At 42.0% G+C, this 24,682-nt stretch overlaps 2 protein-coding genes across 2 annotated transcripts; both read right to left on the reverse strand.

Moving 5' to 3' along the window:
- Positions 1-4,882: 4,882 nt before the first annotated feature.
- On the reverse strand, positions 4,883-7,792 carry LOC128742861 (dual specificity protein phosphatase MPK-4). The gene is made up of 5 exons (XM_053839345.1): positions 6,919-7,792; positions 6,746-6,845; positions 6,450-6,685; positions 5,513-6,088; positions 4,883-5,460 (listed from the first exon to the last, which is right to left on the reverse strand). Exons 1-5 carry the CDS (start codon positions 7,214-7,216, stop codon positions 5,357-5,359), a joined length of 1,314 nt encoding a protein of 437 aa, XP_053695320.1. The 5' UTR covers positions 7,217-7,792; the 3' UTR covers positions 4,883-5,356.
- Positions 7,793-23,015: 15,223 nt separating this feature from the next.
- LOC128742851 (NADH-ubiquinone oxidoreductase subunit 8) lies at positions 23,016-23,920 on the reverse strand. The gene is made up of 3 exons (XM_053839335.1): positions 23,811-23,920; positions 23,312-23,757; positions 23,016-23,250 (listed from the first exon to the last, which is right to left on the reverse strand). The coding sequence occupies exons 1-3, from the start codon at positions 23,845-23,847 to the stop codon at positions 23,089-23,091; spliced, it is 645 nt and encodes a 214-aa protein (XP_053695310.1). The 5' UTR covers positions 23,848-23,920; the 3' UTR covers positions 23,016-23,088.
- Positions 23,921-24,682: the final 762 nt, after the last annotated feature.

A 24,682-nucleotide genomic window follows, 5' to 3' on the forward strand; every position in this document is an offset into this window, starting at 1 on the left:
GATAAACTGACGCGACTGATCAGAACTACATTGGATCGAGTGATTTTGTAATACTTCTGGTGTCCCACAAGGTAGTAACTTCGGGCCTTTGTTTTTCGCCTTATACTTTTACGATATTGCTATTCTGCGGATGCGTACTGGTATATGCCGATGATCTAAAGATTTATCTAGTTGTGAAATCTGTTGACGACTGCCGCCGATTGCAAACACTGCTGGACATCTTCGCTGATTGGTGTAACAGAAACAAGCTAACAATAAGCATTGCCAAATGTGTTGCTATATCATTTCATCGTTGCAATGTGCCTATCTCATTTGACTATCAGATAAACGGAGTTGTTCTAGAACGCGTCGATCAGATTAATACATAACTTGTGATGGACAGCTAGAATAGAACGTGTGCAACGAAGATTTGTCCGTATCGCTCTAAGACATTTACCGTGGCGTCTACCTAATAATCCTCCCCGCTACGAAGACCGTTGTCAGCTTTTAGACTTGGATACGCTAGAGAGTCATCGGAAGAATCTGACGATGTACAAAACCCTTTTTTTCTTTTGCTGTAGAGCCATATCACAACTGCGTCCATTGATAAGGACTAGTGTTGTATGACCCTTATTTGATTTGGTGCTTGTTAAATATCCTGTCACAATTAAAATGTGATGGACAATGGTTGACATAGCACACGATCCCAGTGTTAGGCTCGACTCGTTTTATAAAACCTAACACGCTACCATGATCGCTTTGCCAAATTTCATGGGGCTCTAATAATCCCTTTCCAAATATTGACATATTAATTGAAAATATTAATGCTCCACAGTTGCAGAGTATATGTTCAACAGTATCCATTTCCAATTGGCAAAAACGACATTGAGTAGTATAATTTTTCCCAATTTCATTTAGATGATATCTGCTCGGGCAGTAATTACCCGAAGGTCTTTTTACTAAGATCTAATAAGATCCGGGCTTTTGCTGCACTTGGTCTTAGGAATCTTTTTGCCTGCCTGGATGCATCCGTAGCGTTCCAATTTGATTCTACCATGGACGTTTCTTATGTTCTTATTTCGGTCCTTAGAGTACAGTAGCACACTCCGGGACTCCACAAAATGGTTCCGGACCAATAAAAATTGATGCAGAACCTTCTCTAGCTAGACTGTCGCACGCTATGTCCGAAGGAAATTATTATTTAACTTTCATGCACCTCAGATTTTTCTTCACAGGATGTTAGTATTGGTCAAAACAATTAATTTAGAGAAGGTCTTACAATATTCTATCGTGGGTTTTTTACAAAATTCAATTTTCAAGGTTATATAGGGGTCATTTTCTCTCAAGTGATCATATCCGTTGTAATCGTCCACGTCCAATTTCAAACAAATTTGGTATAATTACTCATTCCGACCCCACATTCAATTTCCCAAAGTTTTGTACGAATTGATCAATCCCCCTTGCAGTGACATGCAAAGAAAAATGAGTTTTTTCGAAAATCTAAGAAAAATGAAGTAGTGTCGCTGCAAGGGGGATTGATCAATCTGTATCTGTATCATCATATTTTATCGGTATAAAACACCATAGAACCTGGACGCAAGCTTGGCCCACCAGACTCCCAAACATAGCGGCTTGATTTAACCACTTTGAAGGGAACGTCATAGTTTGTTTTTGTTGTCATCAAATCTTTAATCCTAGTAACATCAGAGTTTAACCTGAAGTCCTTAAGAATCCTTAAATGTCCTGTCAGATTACCGTCTAAAATCTTGTTATATAGTTTGAATTGCAGAGCACTTTTTGCGGCCTGTTGCTTTACAAATTGATGTGATGGTAACGTGTTAAGAAGGGCATCCAAAGCAACTAATGGTGTACTTTTCATTGCCCCAGTTATTGATATGCAGGCAAGCCTCTACAGTTTACCTAGCGTTTTTTGAGCGGTTACCTCATTAAGTTTGGGCCACCATACAAGTGAAGCGTATGTAAGTTTCGGACGAACTATTGCCAAATATAGATCCAATGAACCGTTTCTGGTCGTAATCCCCATGTTTTTATACCCATAGACCCATAGGGCATTTGTGCCCTTAGTGATGACCTTATCTAGATGACAGTTCCAATTCAGTTTATTATCCAAAGTAACACCACGGTATTTAACTTCTTCCTCAAACTGAATTTGAACTCCATTCAGAGTGGGCCGTGTTAAATTTAGTTTGAGCCTTTTAGTAAAGGGTACTATAACAGTTTTGGAGGGGTTTACATTTAAGCTCTCTGTTTGGAACCATTTTAAAGTAATGTTGAGCGCGATTTGTAACCGATTAGATATCGTGTCATCAAACTTCCCACGGATTATAATTGCTACATCGTCTGCATAACCAATCACCTCATATCCTTGTTCTGCTAGCCTTTTAAGAAGTTCGTCTAATGACCACAATAAGGGTGGTAGTACTCCTCCTTGAGGACAGCCCTTTATGGATCTAATAGTTAGTTGTGCACTTCCGAGATCAGCAGAAATTTCTCGATCTTTTAGCATCGCCACTATCCATTCGATAATACAGTTATCCAGGCCGTTCGATTCCATTCTGGAACGCATTGAGCTATAGGATGCATTATCGAATGCTCCTTCAATATCGAGAAAAGCCACCAGAGCTATTTCTTTGGCTTGAAGCGATTTCTCTATTTTACCAACTAGTGATTGCAGCGCCGTTATCGTAGATTTACCTGGTAAGTAAGCAAATTGATGTTTGCTTAAAGGAAACTTCGCTAAGCATGTTGACTTAATATAATCATCCACAATTTTTTTTAATTGTCTTTAATAGAACAGAGAAAAGACTGATGGGCCTGTAGGCTTTAGGAGTCGTTTTATCTCTTTTTCCTGCTTTTGGAATAAAGACAACTCGAACCTTTCTCCAAGCTTTTGGTATTTAACTCAGAGTAATACTAGCTCTGAATAATTTGGTCAGCACGGGAGTAAGTATTTATTTTCCTCAACTAAGTCCTATGCTGCAACAGATACAGATGTTGATCCTGGGAAGTGACCATCATTACTTCCAATGTTTCAGAGGAATCGACAGTAAAACTGTCATCATCTTTTTTAAGACTACCAAGACCATTTGAATGATCTTTTAAATGTACTTTGTGCAGCCTTGCCGCTATTGGAGCGTTATTTATTTCTTCACAGACTCGTTTCCAGTCTTTTCGTTTGGCACGCCTCAATTCTCTATTATATTCAGTTAGAACCTTTTTGTATTGATTTTAGTTAGAAGTAACTTTTGCTCGATTAAACAACTGCCTAGATTCTTTCCTCAATTCTGCCAGTTTCTCGTTCCACCAAGGAACATCCCTACTGGGTGATCTTTGTTGAACTGGCCAACTGGCTTGATATTATTTTATTAATGACTTCATCAGAGGCACTTTCTAGTTGTGAGCAAGTTGGTATGAATGTATCATCAGTAGTATTATCGTTCTTTAAATAGAACCGATGTAGAATCCAATTAGTTTTTCTTGGGTTTCTATAATTATCCGTAGTAAATGATTCGGTTTGATAATCAAACCTAATATGGTTGTGATCCAATAGTGATTCTTCATCAGAAACATGCCATTTGACAATCAAAACCTTTAGTGGACCAGTAGTTCTTTATGGATTTGAAGTTGTAACATTGCTCATGGAGGACATAGGCACCCTTGCCGTGTTCGAGCGGAAGGTACTGCAGATGATATTTGAGAAACCCTTACAAGCGCCATTTGACATGAGTCAATTTTCATGAGTTTTTGACAGTTTTGAATCCTCGGGGGTAATTAAACTTGGTGACGCAAAGCATTTCCCAGATATCGAAGATCGCTAGGGATGGCAACCATTTCATGTTCAAACAGAAACCATACATTTTGAAGGTCGCGGGTCAATTTGGTCTGGAAACCGCTAGGCCATTAAGAATCCCATTTGATCCTGCGCACCTACAGCAGAAGGAAGAGGGCGAGACACATTTGCCAAACAATGCGCAATATCTGAGTTTTATCGGCGGTCTGAACAGTTGGGAAATTTGAGTCGAACGTAGCAGCAAGCGTTTTTATCCTGGCTCAAAAATCAACCTGCCCGACACAGCGGACGCGGACGGGGCAGTCGACCATCGGAAATCCAATTCCGGTTTTTTTTATTCGACTTGGAGGAGGCGTCATCAGTTGGGTACCCCCGCATACAAAGTTGTGGTTGCGTTATCGTCAGCAGAAGCCGCGTTTATAGCATTAGCACTATGCTCGATGCGGAAATTGCTGATCAATCAAACCACCTATGCATTCGTTTGGTGGAAAGCAACAGAGTTGAAAAGCAATCACAGCACATCGAAACTAGGTATTTTTATGTGCGTGACCTTCCACAGAAACAGCAGATCATTCTGGAGTACTGGCCCACCGAGTTTTTGTTGGCAGATGTTACGCGAGAAGATAGGAGTACTGTAAGATATTGTCGTAGAGGAGTGTTGATATGGTACGACAATAAAATCCCTACGATCAGTTCCAAAAAAATTTCCCTCCTGTTTCACCTACCAACCAGAGTAGTTGGTTCTATGGCTCTAATCAATTCACAAACAAGGACAAGACAATCGGTACGTGTCGGACGCCTGATCATAGGCAAATTATTTTCGATTAGAAAGGTGGCTTAATGTTATTAGTTACCAATAGGGACCCCAGGAAAACCAACTGAAATCAATTGAGCTTAAATTGAACAATAAAACTAGGTACAAAAATACGGTAGAACCACCAATTATAATCGACCTCACTAGTGCAACAAAAGACTTAACTTCCTTCCAATTGTTCCTTCAAAGATGCTGCCGAACACCTTCCGGATTTTATTTTTTCGCTTTCAGCTAAAAGCTACTTGTTTTTTCAAATATTTTAACAACAACGAAAAGAAGCACACCCCCGAAAGGATAGATGCAATGTAAAAAACTGCTACAGCTACTGTTTATAATAGGCTAAAATAGATGGAATCTCACTTGTTTTCGGTTTGGCTTATTCACCACTGACTGTTCCTTGCAATGCTTCACTGTCTATTTTACTTGTTTTGTTAATATATCGATATTTGTATATATAATGGCATTAAATATTGTTTTGTATAAGTAAATGTAGGTTTTCCGGTGTGTTATTATTAGTCAATGTGACCAAGCAGTTGATGAAACAAATATAAGTAGGTATATATAATAGGTAGGGAAGAATAGGTTTGTTTGTGGCTTCATATCTTTGTTTCCCTTTTTCGCAACCGTCCGTGTTTTTCAACAAAATGTTTGTATTGCTAAGATTACTAATGCCGTATGTGTCTGTCTGCTGTAGACATAAATTCGAAAAAGTCTGCTACGCTTCTTGCACTTTCATATAATCGCACCACAATTTATACGGTTACCTGAACATTCTGCACAACAGTTGAGTATTCAGTTTTAGATGGCACAAGATAGAACGCGGGATATATCTCAGCTCCGCAGGGACATTTGGTTGCTGAAATGTAATAAGTTTATAACAAATCACACTCAAAGTGAGTCATACTAACCCATCACCCAATTGAAGCTACCCAGCTTCACCGAGCATTTGGGACAGTACAAACGGCCCTGTGTATTGTGGAAAATGTCCGTCATCCAGGCCAGCGGTTCGGTAAAGTAGATCTTTTTACACATTCCATCCTTTTCCGCCGACCGATTGCTTTGATCGCTTGCGATCGAACTCCGTCGCATTTGTTCCGTGACACAAGCCATCGCTTCCTTAGGAGCATTCGAATTTTCGCTCTGCTCCGAAACGGTCGCTTCTCCTGAACTAGCTTGCGCTCCTCCTTCAGCCAATCCTTCCTTATTCTCCTGCTGTTCCGCATCTGTACCGGTTTCGTCTTCTTCTTTTTTCTCATCGCCCGATTCACTTTCGTCCCCTTCGTCAACGCTATCGATTGCCCCGAACATTGGGCGCTTGCATGGCGACTGACCGGGTGGTTTAGGTTTATGCAGCAGCAGATTACTTTTCCGAGCAACCACCCGACGACATTTGCGACACCGGTACACGATTGGTTCGGGCGTTTCCTGGGTCACTGCCGGATCTGGCTTTACCACATCCATGCAGTTTACGGGAAGTCGTTTGGCTGGAGGTGAAAATACGTATTTATTAAGTAACACCAATGTTCGACATCTACGACATTACGAATACTTTAAGACCATCTTATTAGAAAAGGTTTGTTCAATAACATAACAAGGTTTTTGTCCTTGGAGAGTTAACATAAACCTTACCTATTAACCATTGTTCAACTGCTATTAGGTAGAAAACCATGTCTTTGTCACAGTTATTGAACAAAACCGCAACCTTTTCATTCCGTAAATAATTCCCCTTTCTTCAGGAGGTACTTATTGCTCATTATCATCATTCTTTCCCTTATATAGAGCACACTAGCGTAAATAATAACCCCCATGCCCGCCCTTGCGTGTTGGCATTCGTGCTCCACTTACCTTTCCTCACGTTATCTGCCGCCAGTTTGAGGCGAAACAGTTTGTACTTTTCGTTCAGCGGATCGATACGGTAGTTCATGAGATAAAACAACTTCAGCTGATTGATGAAGCCCGGATTGGGCATTACGAAACGGCGCTTACTTTTCACCCGATGCAGGGCTACCTCGTAGGTCAGCTTGTACTTCTCCATGAGGTACGCAATCACGATGGTGGCACTGCGGCTGACGCCAAAATAGCTGATGTGGGAGGAATATTTATTCAACACTTGACACGCATTAAATGTGCTACCCACTTACCAGTGCACCAGAATGTTTCGTTCCTCCGCCAAGCTGTCACCAATGAATTTGTTGGTGTCCTCAAAATGCTTTATCAGATCCTCTCTTGGCACATCGGATGCTGTATGTGGTGTTAAAATGAAAGTCATATAGATAGTTACTAGATCATTGGTATATACTAGCAGTTTCCTCACCTTGAATATATTTCACCCGCAAGCTTGGATTCTCGGTAACATGCGATGGCAGCGGACAGGAGTCAATTGTTAGTACACTTCGAATCGATAGTTTCTCTAGTGTCGGCAAATCAGCCGCTGCCGTTACGTTACCCAACCACAGGCCTGGTTCGATTTCATCAAGATTGACCGGTCCGCCGGATATGTCATCCCGGGCTAAGCGATAAGTTCTCGTTTCTAATGGTTTTGCTCGCTGCTGGACACTGCTCTTGGGCACGTGGCCCAGCACCTTCTTGACCACCACTTCGCCTTCATGCATGTTGAATGGTTCGTTGAATCGGGTACTGTTAGGTTGACCTATTTTGAAGCCGTATCCGGTGCCCTCAGTCCAAAATTTATACGTCAAAAACGGCCACCGTCAGTAACAAAGCGCAGCTGACGACTACGGCAGTAGTACGATAGCCAGTGGAATAAGGAATATTCTTTACGAGAAAATCACTCTATTTCTCAAGAAAATTAACTTTTCTTCCCGACGACTAATCAAATCACTCTTTCCTGCTCCTCTTAAGTAGGTACAATCGGCGTGTCGATCACTTTGTTTGTATGTATTCGCCTAATTGATTCATTCATACGTTACAGTGAAAAATCGATTTTCTCTTGATTCAACTTAATAGTCGTAGGTATAGAACGCAAGGAAAATGCCCACTCAATCTATGAGACTTACTTCACCATATATCGTCTATGAACTACAAACTGATAACACTATCGTAGCACATCTGAAGACGAAGAAAACTAAATCACATGTACCTACTCACTTCTGTTACAAAACGGATACACTTGGGCTACAAAAACGCCTCATGCCTTGCCAGCTCGGAAAAACCAAAGTACAGCAGGAGTCGAGTGCGAAAATGCGTCGTCGCTCATTTGCGCCTGTGAGCATTCTCCTATGTTTGTTTACATTTTCCGCCTGTGCGATTTCGGCGCTTCTTGCCTCTCGCGCGCGTCATTCAACGTCTGTTTGACATTCCTTATCATCAGCCAAACAGGGGTGGACTTTGTCCTTTGCTGCATGTCAATAAGGGCGTAACTAGTATTGCCCCTTTTATGACTGTTTAGACTATACTGTGATAATCATTTAATGCAACGTACCGCATTTTGCATTGTTAATCTGACACTAGAGTGGCTTTTAGTTTGATCTACTAATGAGTTTGACTTCTTTTTCCTTCTTCCCCTTCTTTTTCACTTCATTTTCTTTGACCGAAATCGTGTGCGAGATTCGACTGTGATAATCGTGTAAATCGGGGTAGTCTAAATAGGGGCAAATGTCGCAATATAGTCTTTAATATAGATCTTTCAGTTTGCTTGCCCATCACCGCACCGGCTCAGGGTCAATTTTCAAATATGTCGTTATCCATCTTATCCATTTTTCCCATTGTGCCATATTCACGATTTCTTGTTGACTTACCGCAACATTATAACCATCGACATCGTCGTCACCAGCCAAAAACCGAGGTGGCTCGTGTTGTTTCAAGCAGTCGTCTCCTATCAGCTCGTTCTTGGGCCACTCGTCGTCAATTTTCCAATCGTCTAAAGCCCCCCTGTTCGTGGTGCCGGTGGGGTTGTTGAAGAGAACAGTTTTCGTTGTATGTACTGTCGCCCGGCATCCTCACAACGTGCCTGGCCCACCGTAGCCTACTGACTCAGATGTACGATGGGAATTTCTCCAAGCAGATCCTGTAGCTCGTGATTCATACGTCTCCGCCTTCATTATGTACTCCGCCAAAGATATCGTCCGCTGTACCTTCCACTCGAACACTGCAAGGGCGCGTATGTCCTTCGTGAGCAGCGTTATGGCTCGTCACGGCTTCAAGTAATAAAGAATTACTGGTCTAATAAAAGTTTTCGTTTTATTTAATTTCAAGGGTTTTGTAAGCCGTCACCACGAGAAATACTAAAGCACGGAACGAAGAACAAGGTAATTCTTACTGGAACAAGCGAAATAGACCCACGCGACGAAAAAGGACTATGGATTGGAAACTCGGGACGTGGAACTGCCGATCAACTAACTTCCAAGGGAGCACTCAAGTGCTCTCCGACATATTGAAGAGCCGCTAGTTCGTCGTCGTAGCGCTGCCAGGAGGTGTACTGGAGGAGCTCAACGGTACGTACGTTCAGAGATGGACATACCATCTACCAGAGCTGCGGCAACACACACGAGCTGGGCACAACCCAGGTAACCGCTAAGCAGAGCTGCCACAAATACAGATATTTGTGCATGCATAAATTTGGGATCCATCAATTATTTCAGTTGCTGTGATTTCTGGCTCTACTAATGTTCCTGTATTTTAAAGTAGTACATAAACTATTTATGTTATTTAAAAGATTAGATCGAGAAAATTGAATACTCCGGAGAAAACGGTACGGTCCCAAATTTATGCATGCACAAATATCTGTATTTATGGCAGCTCTGCCGCTAAGCACTGAATTAAGCTTGAAAGCTGCTCGATATTTGCAAGTTACATGCTGCCAGATATAATTCAGCATTGTCAAAGCATAGCAGCTTTAAAATGGCATTCTCAATGCTGAATTAAAATTTACTTGAAGCACTATGAAAAGCTCATTAGGTGCTCTAAGCAAGCTTTATTGCCGTTACCGGCATCAAAAGAGATTTTGAACACTGCTCACACTTGCAGGAAATCTCCTTGCGAACGTACGTGTGATAACAGAAAAAATGCTTCCCTCTCTTTTTATCTTACGCAAAATCCTGCACCGCCGATTGACTAAAATTCAACACGAATCTATAGGGCATATGCATACTGATAACATGCAAGAAATATTTCCATACATGTATGCCATCACATAAAAAGAAAATAAAAGGTAGGTAATTCTCCCAAAGCGCAACTTATGGAAGAAATGTGAAAAACAAAATCTTTCCCTCCATTCCGCCTTGATAAGCAAATCTCGCGTCACTTTTCATTTCGTCCAATGTAACAAATGTAAACAAATCCGGTTTATCACAACAAATTATTGCTCTTTTTAAACTCTATGTTATACAAAAACCCCTGCCCAAATAGAATTATTTTGAGGTAAAAAAATTAGCATTATCAAAATGTCCAATGTGCACATTCGAATTACGAATGACTGACTGTTACTTCGGTCGTTCTCATCTGATGTCCAAAGTGCAAAAAAAATCAAAACAAACCCAATCTGTACATTGGACGTTTAGCAAGTGAAAGTTTTTTTTCGCATTATTTATGCATTTTAAGTGAAACAAGCGGTCTAATATTGAAAAATAACCTCGAAAATAGGGTAGCACGGCAACGCACGTATTTTACGGTGATTTCGCTTAATTTATGTGCAATAGCCTGAAAAAATCAAACCGTCCAAAGTACAGCATGAGATGGTAAACAGTCCAATGTAACTTTTTCCATAATAAACCATAACTGCTTAGTTTTAATTAGATTTTTAAAATCTCCGTTAAATATTGAATGTTATTATTCATCAACCACGTTGAGTGAATGACTGAAAATTATTTCATTTTGAAACAATTTAAAATTCAATTCGAAGAACTTCGATCTCGTTTTTCTCAATATGGTGGAATTGTTACATTGGACGAAATCAAAAGTGACGCGAGAAATCAAACATCCGAGTTAAGAATTTCGGTAATTTAAGTAGAGCTATTGGCAGCTGACTCGCAACTACCGTTAACAGATCAACTGGTAAAGGCGTTGCCCTACTCTTCCACTTCAAGCCACGTAATTCTAATTGGCAGATTGGCTGGCGGTTCAATTCTAACCGAAAAAGAAAATAACAAACAAAAGCAATCTTGAAACGTCAACAAAGTACGCCTTATAAGCATAACAGAGAGGTAAGATAAAAAAAAGGATGTGCAATATATTTTTCGCATTTTTTTTATGTTTGACGTTTTACCGTTACGCAACAGGCGTTACGTTTAATGACATTTGTAAATCTCCAAGCACTAATGTAGCCGGATAGTTCGCCAAAACCGGCTTTCTAGCAGCTTTTTATCCAGCTTTTTACGAGCCATAATGGCGGACGTGTTCGTAATATTTGAACAGCATTTTTGACATTTCCCTAATACATCGCACGTTTGCTTTCCGCGCGTTCACGGTAAAACTAAAGGAATGTACGGAAAGAAAACGTCCGATGTACTAGGGAAATGTCAAAAATGCTGCTCAAATATGACGAACACCGTCCGCCATTATGGCTCGTAAAAAGCTGGATAGGCATATTGAACTATGCTGCACGATATGGTGTGCACCATAGGCTAATAAAAAGCTAGATTTCTGCTTCTTTCACTGCTCACTGGTTACTTGGGAACTTTCATAGTGATGGGCAAGATGCGGAAACGGGTGATTGGGTGGTGGCCAATCAATCCTCAAATGCGCAGGTTGAGAATCAAGGGCCTATTCTTCAATATAAGCATCATCAACGTGCACAGCCCTCACCTCAGAAGTACCGATGACAAGAATGAATTCTACGCGCAGTTGGAGAGTGAATACGATCGCTGCCCAAAACATGATATCAAGATCGCCATCGGAGATTTCAATGCTCAGGTCGGCCAGGAGGAGGAATACAAACCGGTGATTGGAAGGTTCAGCGCACACCAGCGGACCAATGAAGTGGGTCTAAGACTTATCGACTTTGTCGCCGTATGTAGTACCTTTTTCCAGCACAGAATCCATCACAAGTACACCGAGAGGTCACCAAATCAGACAGAATCACAGATCCACCACGTTTTGATCGACAGTCGGCACTTCTCAGACATTATCGACGTCAGATCCTATCGAAGCGCTAACGTTAACTCGGACCACTACCTAGTGATGGTTAAGATCCCAAGTAACCAAAAGTTAAAAGGGGATTTTATGGCTTAATCAGCCAACGAAATGATCATGAATAGAACTCTATTCAACTTCATTTTTAAGTAATTAACTGTACTTTCAAGTTCGTATTTGATGTTTAAACTTCAAAGGGAATACAAAGTAACTTCTAACAGAACTAGAAAGTTCGCAAAAAGTTCACTTAAGTCGGTATATACACTCAAAAAAATAATCACTTACGTTTCAGGTGCAAAACCATATAAATATTTTCCATAATACTTTTCACCTAAATACCATATGTTTTTCACGTAAATAATTACATTAATATGATCTATGGGTGCACATACAAGTTACGTGAAATGCAGATACCTTGTGTCAGAACTTCATTTAACTTTTAGTTGAACGTCACATACATCTTATCTGCTTCATGCGAAACGGACAATTCCATAAATAATGATATTAAAAGTTGTTTTTTGCGCATATTAAAAAAACGAATTTTTTATGACGATATAAAGTTTATTTAAAATTGTATATATAAGCACTATATACCTACATTCCATGTTTACATTGTGATTGTTTTATTCCTAATTTTTGCCTCAGCATTAGTCTGAAACCACTTGTTCTACAGATGAATAGTTTGTATCTGGATTCGATCTGGATGCTGCAAGCGTTGGTGGTAATACGGTGCTTAGGAGAAGCAGGAGAAGTAACGCGATACAAAGTTTCGTATCTGGAAAATACAAAATAATATGTAACATAATATCTTTAAATTGTTGATGAATTTATACCTTGGCTTGTATTCCTTGTGTTCAAACTTTTCAACAAATCAGCAGCTCCAATCGCTTTTTAGCTGCAAACGTCGCAACTTAGAAATTCATTATCAGGGCCAAGAAAGCAGAAATGGATATCCTTTTACGGAGCGGATTTCCGCCTTGTAATAATATATTGTTTTTTCCTAAAAAGATAACTATTTTATAAATTGATTACTGAAATATGAGAACAGTTACCTTTTTCCTAAAGCCTAAAGAGTGTCGGGACTGTGATCGCAAGGACCTGCAGAAATTCGCAGTCTACCTTCTTTCCTGGCTCCAAATAATATTGTGCGACAACTCCAATAAGAAAAACGAAATCCTGAAATCATTGATATAAATGTATTTTATTGCTTATTTAAATAATAATTTATATTTACCTTTGAAAAAGTGCAGTAAGTTGCCTGCGAAACACCAATTTAAAGACAATTTGCCTCACTGTCACTTGACGCGATCTTGAATGTTTTTTTTTCGTCGCTGTTTATTTTGCATACATGACAATCACGTGATAACTATGTGAACGGCACATGGAAAATACGTTAATCATCTATTTATTTTGCATACCTGACAGTCATGTGACAGTTATATGAATGGCACATGAAAATCAAGTTACATAATCTGTATTGCATACCTGACTAACACATGACATCAATGTGCACGGCATATGAAAAATATGTTACATCATCTATTTATTTTGCATACCTGAAGGTCACGTGACAACTATGTGAACGGCACATGAAAATTACTTTATATCAACTATTTATTTTGCACACCTGACAATCACGTGACAGTTATGTGAAAGGCATATGACAATGAAGTATATGTATATAAAATGTATATGTTGTCTACTTGAATATTAATATTTTACTATTTGAATATTAGATGGTCGTGATAAAACTCATATGAATGCTGATATTTTAAAAGTATGTGCATTTACACGTAAAATGTATGTGGTCTTTTGGTTGAGTGTAGAACACTGTTCAGCCCAAAAAGAAACTCCAATAATTTTCAAAATAAAAAAGATTGGGGGAATATTTTTTTTTCCACTTCTTCCTGTTTTGCAGATTCATGACATTTCTCATTAACTAAGGTATTTATTTCGGTTCATAATCGACTGTTTTTTTATAAATATTTATTTATTGTAACTTACCACACACCACCAACATAAACCTCGGGGATTTGAACTCGAGTACTTCTTTTCGGTAACTTAGGCGCATACCACTGCTCCGTTGCTGGAATATGCGATTTGCATCGTTTTTACTCGATGTGCTAATTTCTCATTTATCACAGCCCCGAAACGAACTTACACTTAAGAACAACTCATCGGCAAAATTCATGTCACTCGCGGCGTCAGAGATGGCGCAATGCATCAGGATAGGCTTTGCAACGAGGAACGCTCGGGTTCAAATCCAGTAGCGGTCGGTGTTAGTTAGGCTTTTTTTAAATGGTCTATCTTAATCGCATGAACCGACTTTACAAAAGTTAGGAGGAGGCGGAGGTAGAAAATGAAAAAGTATAAAAATAGAACTACAAGTGCTGTTTTATAAACTTTTGCCAAAGTTTCTTCACAAGCTGCTTAGCGCTCTATGCGGCAAGCTCAAGGCAACTTTGAAGTTCGGTTAGTTACAAGTAAAGCTGCTTAGCAAGCTATACCTCCATAGACATAAAGCTTGTTAACCTTCCTTAGATACCATTATCCGTACTCTAAGTTACTTTCAAGCTGTATGTTGAACTTTCAAGCTGCATGTTGGACTTTCAAGTTGCTACAGATATTACGGGACTTTAATGAGAATGAAGTTCGGTTTACAAATGTAATGTCTGGTTGTTCAGCAAGAAAGTTCTGCGGAACTAAATTTGAACCAAATATGAACTTTCAAGTTTGTTCCTTAAGTGAAATTCGAACTTTTGGTTGCTTGGGATGCGCCCAAGACTCTCCGTTGTGAACAACATTCGGTTCCGCCGCCAGCCTCGGTTAGATCTCGCGTGGCTGAAGCAGCCAGACGTTGCCGCAAACTACGCGCATTCACTCCAAGCTGCGCTATCGGAAGAGGACGAGCTGGACGAAGCCCCTCTCGAGGACTGTTGGAACACTATCAAAACAGCCATCAGTAGTGTAGCGGAGAGCTCCATCGGGCATGTTACCCGGAATCAGCGGAACGATTGATTTGACGATGAATGTAGGAGGGTGATGGATGAGGAGAAGCATGCGCGGACGGCCAAAATGCGCAGTGCCACACGTCAGAACGTGGAAAGACACAAACAGAAGAAAATGCAGCGAAACCATATCTTTCGGGAGAAAAAGCGCTACCTGGAAGAACAGGAATATGCAGAGTTAGAGCGGCTGCATCGTTCTCAGGAAACGCGAAAGTTCTACCAGAAACTGAACGGATCCCGCAAAGGCTTTGTGCCGCGAGTCGAAATGTGTCGGGATAAGACTGGCAGTATTCTGACTGATAGGTGGAAGCAGCACTTCGACGAACACCTGAATGGCGCCCAGGCGGAGACCCATGGTGGCGGGAAAAGCGATTTCGACGGTGCAACAAACGGGGAAGAGGTGCCAGCCCCAACGATAGACGAAGTTAAGGAGACCATCATGCAGCTAAAGAACAAGTCAGCTGGAAAAGATGGCATCGGAGCGGAGCTTATTAAAATGGGACCAGAAAAGCTAGCCGTTTGTCTACACCGACTAATTGTTAGAATTTGGGATATGGAATAGCTACCGGAGGATTGGAAAGATGGGGTCGCCCTTTTTATAGATCAGGTATCAGCATCTTTGGCTCGAGCAGCACGTTCCTCACAATCATGTGGAAGATTTGTGCCTTGCCCATCTTGCCCGTGTCATCATTTACCTGATGAGGACGGGAAGGAAAACAGGAGGAATAGGAAGGGGTGGATGAGGAATTTGGACAAACACAAACATATATATACCGAGAGATTTTTGTACCCCCGAAGGGATACTGCAATCCTTGGTAGTTAACTTATCAAAAGTACACCCCCTGGGGGGTACACTCATGATAAATAAGAGCTTATAGCTCAATACCGCTTTCGGTAAGGAACATCAAAATGTCTCGTAATTTTAGTTTCCTAAAATCCGATTCATTTAAGACGTAGGATCCAAAGATCCTATGACGCAATTGTGCTACTGCAGGACAGTTGCACATTACGTGATATGGTGTACCGTAGTCGGATTCACATAAATTACAATGAAACGATTCAGCTCGCTGAATCGTAGCCATATGATAATTTAGCCTGCAGTGACCAGTCAGTGATCTGACAAGAATACTGCAATTTACCTTTGAGTGTTGCAAAAGAAATTTCGCAACCTTCTCACAAGGCTTAACAATGAAACTTTTCGTTTGACGACAAGTTTCAAGATTTTCCCAATAACGTACATGTTCAGATGAAAACCAAGATCGAATCTTTTGTTTTATCCAACATGCCGCAATTGGTAAAGCAGGTTCCGGTCCGAAAACCGACTTTTCTGCTCCAGATCTTGCTAGTTCATCAGCCCATTCATTTCCGGTTATACCAGAATGGCCAGGAACCCAAACCAGATGAACGGCATTTAGAATGCTTAGTTCTTCTAATTGGGTGTGGCAGGCGATGACTGTTTTAGATTTAGAATTAGCCGCACAAAGGGCTTTTATAGCGGCTTGACTGTCAGAACAGAAGTAGATAATCTTGCCTATCAGTTCTTTCTGAAGTGCAAACTGAGCTCCGCACATAATTGCAAAGATTTCAGCTTGAAAAACGGTGCAGTAACTACCCAACGAATAGGATTCCTCCAATTCCAGCTCACGGCAGTAAACACCAGCACCCGCGCGACCTTCGTACAAGGAACCATCGGTATAACAGACCACATAGTCGGAAATTTTCCTTTCCATGTAGCCTGACATCCAATCCTCTCTAGGAGGGAAGTCACTTGAGAAAGTCCTATACGGGAAAGTACGCATGAGCGTTACATCGCTAGGAGCAAGGGCAAACTTGTCCTCAGCAACAATTTGCGACCACAATCGAGTATGACCAGTGGAACCGTCCACAGACTGCCAAAGGCCAATCGCGTGTAGTCGATAAGCACATATTAGTGCCTCTTGCTTCAGGTGGAAGTGTAGAGGTTTAATATTGAAAATAGCTTCTAGGGCGGCAGTAGGAGTTGTAGTAAATGCACCAGACATTGCCATTAAACACATCCTTTGAAGATGGTTTAGCTTTGTCTGGACAGTCACAACTTCCCCTCTCTGCCACCATACAAGACAACCATACGCCAGTATTGGTCTGACAACGACCGTGTATAACCAGTGTATGTATTTGGGTTTAAGCCCCCAAGAGTTGCCAATTGCTCGTCTACATTGCCCAAAGGCCATGCACGCTTTTTTAATTCGGAAGTCAATATTTGTGGACCAGTCAAGCTTGGAGTTGAGAATCAACCCCACGTACTTCACTTCGTTCACAACATCAACATCCGAATCGTAAAAGCGCAGAGCGCGAGCTCCATTGGTATTTCTACGTCTTGAAAATAAGACGATAGATGTTTTGCTCGGATTTACCGAAAGTGCAGTTTCTCGGCACCACGTTTCCACGACGCGTAGTGCCTGCTGCATTAAGTCAAATAATGTGCTTATGCACTTTCCAACTACTAGGATGAGATAGTCATCCGCAAAACCATATGACGGATAGCCTAGACCATTGAGTTTCCTCAATAGGCCGTCCGCCACAAGGTTCCATAAAAGAGGCGAGAGAACGCCACCTTGTGGACATCCACAAACACTTTGCTTCCAAATGCTTGCTTGCCGTAAGGACGAAAAAAGCAATCGGTTACTAAGCATTTGTTCTATCCACTTTATGATTATTGAAGGCACATTATGATAACGAGCAGCCTCCAAAATGGAAGCGAAAGATACGTTATCAAACGCGCCTTCAATATCCAAAAAAGTTCCTAAGCAAGATTCCTTTTGTGAAAAAGCAACCTCAATTTTATCCACCACATCATGTAATAAAGTGGTTGTAGATTTGCCACTTTGATAAGCATGTTGTGCTGAATGAAGAGGAACTTCTACTAAGCTTGTTTCGCGGATGTGGTGATCAACAATTCGCTCAAGTGATTTAAGCAAGAATGACGTTAGACTGATTGGTCTAAAACTTTTTGCTTGCTCGTATGTCGCGCGTCCACCTTTAGGAATGAACTTAATGGTTATTTCACGCCATTGAGTTGGGATGTACCCAATAGCAATACTACACACAAACATCCTTCTCAGAATGTGTTTGAAGTACTTGAATCCTTTCTGCAGTAGAATAGGGTATATTCCATCTGTTCCAGGAGATTTGTATGGAGAGAAGCTGTTCACGGCCCACTCAATCGCTTCAGTTGTGACAAGTCTCCGAGCAAAAGCCCATGAGTCTAAGCCACCTAAAACGATTTCTGGATCGTTTCGAACTTCAGGTTCCACACAGCCCGGAAAGTGACTATAAAAGAGACATTCCAGGATTTCATTGTCATTCGAACAGTATTCACCGTTCGAACTTCGAATGTTATTAACCTGATAATCTTTCGATTTTGACAGTATTTTATTAAGTCGACTTGCCTCGCCGAAACTGGAAACGTTGCTACAGAACCTGTGCCAGCTCGTGCGTGCTGAAGACCGTAGAGCCTTTGCATAGGCTTTCCGGGCCTGCTTGAAAGGCTCCACGCCATCCCTCCGACGTCTATTCCAGGCTCTCCTGCATCGTTTCTTTAGTTCCGCGAGATGAGAGTTCCACCACGGTGTTCCTCTAGTCGTTTTAATAGTTTTTAGCGGGCAAGCTACTTCAAAAGATTCCGCAATAAAAGATGTTGTGACATCTACAGCCACATCCAAGTCGATCGATGACTCAATCGTCGGTTCGAATCCTTGAAATTTCGTCGCCAGTTCCTCCTCAAAGAGTTCCCAGTCAGAAAATCTCGGATTGCGAAAGGTTGCAGCGTTCAAGGAGACACCCAAATGATCAAAATATATAAAGCAATGATCAGATATTGGTGTCTCATTTGAAACATGCCATTGTGCCAACTCATGACTGATCCTGTTAGAGCAGAGTGTTATATCTAACACTTCCTCTCTACCAGCTCGTATGAAAGTTGGACAATTGCCAAAGTTGAGTATTCCAAGGTTGGTACTACTCAAATATTCCATCAAATCAGAGCCTCTCGGATTGATATCCGAGCTGCCCCAAATGATGTGATGGGCATTGGCATCACTGCCTACAATGAGCGGAAGCCCATTAGATTGGCAGTATCTCACCACATTTCTGAAATCGTCGCTGGGAGACGGTTCATCGTGTGGTAAGTATGCAGAACAGTAGACATAGCGCCTATGGACATCATCCACGACGAGTTCTACTGTGACTGCACAAATATCTCGAGTAGTCAACTCAGAGATAAGGCATGCACTTATTGACCTATGCAACAATATGCATGCCCTGGGCATCAAACGAGGATTTGTCATACCAGTTTTGCTGAAAGCAGCAAAGTTCTGGTTTCCAATATCCGTCGAATGAAAGTACCCCTTGCGAAAATATGGCTCCTGAACCAATGCGATGGTGACAGAGCCATTAAAAAGTTTTTCGCATAAATACAAATTTGCTGCCCGTTTGTGTTGAAGATTTATTTGTGCGACCCTAACTATTTGACTAGCGGAGTATATGCACAAACAATCTCCAACACAGATCAGACAGCAAATTGTAAGCGAAGCCAATTATATTGGCCAGAACGCACTTGGCGTAAAACCCATAAGGGAAATTGGGCAGGACTACTATGCTGTTCCCACGAAACGCAAGGGACAACAAAGATCGACCGTACCAGAGCCCCGCATGGCACAGTAGGGGCAAGATGCCCAAAGCACTCCGTTCGCGACTGGCATGTTTTCACCCCTCCAGCCATTCAGTCATCGGCACGGAGTTGACCTTGACTTAGGGGCTCCTGATTTGCCGACTCCCGGCAGGATCAGGTCCCGTGGCTCAATTTTTGCCCAAACGTACAATTCGGCACCAACCGCCAAAGGGCCTAACTGCAGATTGTGTAAAACAGACCGATTTAGAGTCTCTCTCTCTCTGTGCTAAGCCAGCTGAGAAAATAACTCTCTCCCGGTGTGCCCACACCCCGCAGCCGCGCCCTCCGAAAAACCTGCGCCGAACTGCATGATTAGGTAGCCGGAAACCACACGGCGAGTGTTCCACCTTCTCTGTCTGCATACGACAACCAAGGTTGCGTACCACCAGGTGCGCAACTTTGGCTACCGTACCCCAGCCGGCACCTCGTGGAGGTAGAGATAGGAGTTAGAAAACAGAGGTGATATATTTGCACATGTTCACTCATTTGCCAGCCTTATTTTTTTATTTGCATTTGGGATATGGAATAGCTACCGGAGGATTGGAAAGATGGGGTCGCCCTTTTTATAGAACTGCCCGTTCTATAAAAAGAGCGACAAGTTGGACTGTGAGAACTATCGAGCGATCACCGTTTTCAATGCCGCCTATAAAGTGCTGTCCCAAATCATTTTCCACCAACTACCACCAATTGCGAACAACAGATTTGTGGGAATTTATCAAACTGGCTTCGTCGAAGGTCGGTCTACAACGGATCAAATTTTTACACTGCGGCCGATCCTCCAAAAGGGCCGTGAATACAGAGTTCCCATGTCCGCTCGTTGACTTCAAAGCCGCATATGAACCGAGCGGATATCAACACGCGGGGCACGATATTCAACAAATCTAGTCAATTCGTCTGCTTTGCCGATGACATGGATATTATCGGCAGAACATCTGTGGCGGTGGCTGAACAGTACACCAGACTAAAGCGCGAAGCAGCAAAGACTGGGTTAATGGTAAATACTTCGAAAACAAAGTACATGCTGGCCAGCGGAACCGATGCCGAACGACACCCCTTGGGCAGTAGTATATTGATCGATGACGATGAGTTTGAGGTAGTCGATGATTTGGTTTACCTAGGCTCACTGATAACGGCGGACAATGATACCAGCCTTGTGATTCGGAGGCGTGTTATCAGCGGAAGTCGTGCTTACTATGGGCTCCACAAGCAATTGCGGTTGAGCAGACTAAGTCCCCGTACAAGGTGCACCCTGTACAAGACGCTTATTAGACCGGTTGTTCTCTACGGGCATGAAACATGGACAGTGCTCGAGGAGGATCTGCGAGCGCTCGGAGTTTTCGAATGACGAGTGCTAAGAACGATCTTCGGCGGCGTACAGGAGAACGGAGTATGAAGGCGGAGGATGAACCATGAACTCGCACAGCTCTATAGCGAACCCAGTATCCAGAAGGTGGCTAAAGCTGGACGGATACGATGGGCAGGGCATGTTGCAAGAATGCCGGACAACTACCCTGCAAAGATGGTGTTCGCCTCAAATCCGCTAGGAACAAGACGACCAGGAGCGCATCGAGCAAGATGGTTAGACCAGGTGGTGCGAGATCTGGCGGAGAGTACTCGGTGTCCGAGGAATTGGAGAGCCTCAACCGAGTTATATGGAGAAATTTGTTCAACAGGCTTTGTCCTAGGACGGCAAGCCACCTAAGTAAGTAAGGAGTTGGCTACCCTCGGTGAAAATCGTGAGTGATGTTGAACAGTATACAGGATAAACCGTCACCTTGTCTCGACCCTCGACGCATTTCGATAGGACTCGAGTGTCCCCGAAATGCGCACGAAATACATCGCTATCCGAAAACTGTGTTCTTACATTATCTGCCATAACTGGTCTCAATCAACTGTATCGTATGCTGCTTTAAAATCAATAAACATGAGATGCGTGGGCACGTTGTACTTGTAGAGGGTTGACCTTCGGAATTAATCAGCTAAATCACATAGTTACGATTTAAAATTAGCTTTTATTTGTCCCGCACTTTCTAAACGCGCCTATCACCGTTGCTACCTTCAAACTTACTCCCCGCGTCCCGATTACCGCCGAAAGTACCGAACTTATTCGTCTGGTATATCTTATCATGCCGTGTTGTTGTATATGATGTTAAGGTACGTCTCTACAGTACTCTCGACATTGCGGCCATATTAATAAGCCTCTTCTAGTAAGCGAATCTTACTTGCGGTTTTTTTTTGGTTTTTCAGCAACCCGATTTCCTGGAAATCAGCTGCTATGATAGTATCTACCATGTGCTCTCCTAGGCGCTCCTATGTCCGCCTCCTTTTGCAACCGCCATTGAGGTGTTCATCGAAGAATTGCCTTCACCACGCGCCTGCTTGTGATTAGATTCCCTCCCTCGTTCCTCACATATCAGGTTTCGGCGTGTAGCCCTTACAAGTTTTGGTCACCTTCTCTAAACCTAAATTGGCGCTTGTATTTAGCTCGGAATAGCTGTTCTAATTCTTCATGATCTCAGTCCATTTTTTGGCACTTGTTACTTCTCAAGATCGTGTTCTAACCGTCTTCGAGGTTTGAAGCGCTTAACTCTTCGGAAGAAGGTAGTGCCTTATCCAGTATGCGCGCGTAGTTCTCGCCAGATTGGGAGGAATCTAGCTGTCAGATGTTCAGCTGAGTATGACGGCTTTGATGTGTCTTGTATTCGCTTGATAGTTTTGAGTGCACATATACCTGCTACCAGGTGGTGGTCAGAGCCAGGTGATCTCTAGGTGGCTTTGTGGGTATCTTTGCCTGAGCAATATGTGCTTCGGATCGGATCACCAGGCCTCGGGAAGCTACGAAATTTATACAACGTTGGCCGGCTTGGGGTCCTATTACCCGTCTAAACTTTTCTCCCCTACCGACCTGGGTGTTCATATCCCCGATAACAATCTTGATGTTCCGTGGCTAATAGCTGTTGTACGTTGCCTCCAGCCTAGCGTAGAACGCTTCCTTCCTTTCGTCGAGTCTACCTTCGTGCGGGCATTATACGTTGATGAGGCTGTAATTGAAGAAACGGCCATTTATCCTCAGTAGACACATTCTCTCGCTCATCACCTTCCAATCCATCACGCGATCCTGCATTCTGCCCGTTTCCAGTTCGTTACAATCCTTCTCTTCTCTGCGACAGATCTTCGGCAGAGCTACGATGTCGAGTTTACGGAGTTCAAGGTTCAAGCTATTCGAGCACCACCCGGTTGAAACCAGCGAAGTTTGGCGATCAGCAGTTCCAAGTATCAAGTATCCATTCGTCGTCATTGTTTCGTCACCTTGATCGATGCCGAATATTCCGATCCGTATCTGCTCGAATGCTGACTGCTGAGTTGCCTTACTAGGGCCACGTTACTGAGTCTCGAGTTGTGGTTGATTATCCGATCTTGGCTAAGGTTGCTCGTATTACGGCTGGTACCACGAGGAGGTAGGGATAGGAGTTGCTGGATAAGAGGCTAAGGACCACTATGGGATCTGTATTACGCATTACCCAGCTATTTACCAACCCAAACAAAATATGAGCAAAATTGGTGTTCATAGAATTGCTGAATAATAATCAACAAGAGTGATACGATTCAACAATTTATTTTACTTCATTTAAATAAAGTTGCCAGATACAGCAATCCGGTCTTTCCCTAAATTTTCTACTCAACGGTACAGATAGTCAGCATTAATGTTAGACGCTATTTCAGACTCCCATTTGTCTCCATTGCTGAGTAGCTTTTCCTTGTTGTACAAAAGCTCCTCGTGCGTTTCCGTGGAAAACTCAAAATTAGGACCTTCGACAATAGCATCAACGGGACATGCTTCCTACAATACAAGTAAACCCCTGAAAACCCCAATTTAACTTACGGGTAATTTACCTCCTCACCTGACAGAATCCACAATAGATACACTTGGTCATATCGATATCGTAACGTGTGGTTCTACGGCTGCCATCGGCACGCTCTTCCGCCTCGATGGTGATGGCCTGAGCCGGACAAATAGCCTCGCATAGCTTACATGCAATACACCGTTCCTCACCGCTGGGATACCGACGTAGAGCATGCTCTCCGCGGAAACGCGGGCTTAGCGGACCCTTCTCAAATGGGTAATTAATAGTGGCCGGTTCCTTGAAAATATGTGCCAGAGTAACAGCAGCTCCGCGAAACAATTCCGTCCAGAAAATAGTCTGGGCCGCACGATCCGTGATGTCGGTCATTTCCATGCTCAGCTCTTTATTGTTTACATAATAGTACTGCTCCGGCTTGATATCTGTGGCTCTTGGCACGCTAGTATATGAACGACAAGCGACGATCGGCCGTACAATATGATTGCCTGCAGATAGAAAAGGATTAATTTTGAATGTGAAGTTATAAAAGACAACTTACCTTGCTTCGCAATCGAGAATATTTTCACCAGCGACATGTTTCAAATCGATTTATCTCGACAGCCAAAAAATAATCAGTGAAAATCTTATTCCGACTGAATTCTGATGACAGCAATTACGTAAGATTGGTAGCCGAACTGACAGTATGCTTGTTTACATCAAAAGAGATTATTAATAGGGTTGACTTCATGGTAGCACTTTTATCTGTGGTAACGTCAAATATTATAGGAAAAGAACTATTTTTTGTTAAAGCCCTGGTTAAAACTAATGTGAACAAATAAAACGAATAGTTAATTGGAAATGTTGAACAAGAAAACCCGAACATGTCAGTAAGTTACAAAACATTCCAAGCTTTGATAGCGGAATTATGGAGAGCAAGATTACTCTAAAAAGTAACTCAGACCTCCTCCCCACCTCTCCAACAAAAATTCGACTTAGTTTTTAAAATATTGAAAAAAATACAGGTATAGTTAGATATGTGATAAAAACTTGAGAGTAATTTTTACTAGCATGTGCATTGAATTATGACGAAATGAAACGGTCGAAAAATGAAATCCGGTGATCCCTACAAATGAACACTAGTTTGGTCAATCATTTTGAGAGCACCTCAAGAACCCAATAAAAAAATACGCATCCAAAATTTTTGGAAAATAATAAAAACACTTAAATTTGAACAAAAAGTCGAAAATTTAAAAGTGTCTTTTTCAGTGTTCTTTTTTGCTGTTAGTTTGCTTCGAAATTGCGAGCTTTAAAAAAGAGAAAATCAATCGCATGGTGCACGCATACTTTCACAGCAAAAAATGGTAACAAAACTTTCTGTACACTAACACTACAATAAAGCGGCTGTCATTCATTTCCTTTCTCATCTCGACT

The sequence above is a fragment of the Sabethes cyaneus genome, chromosome 3 (genome assembly GCF_943734655.1).
Source record: "Sabethes cyaneus chromosome 3, idSabCyanKW18_F2, whole genome shotgun sequence".
NCBI classification, from domain to species: domain Eukaryota; kingdom Metazoa; phylum Arthropoda; class Insecta; order Diptera; family Culicidae; genus Sabethes; species Sabethes cyaneus.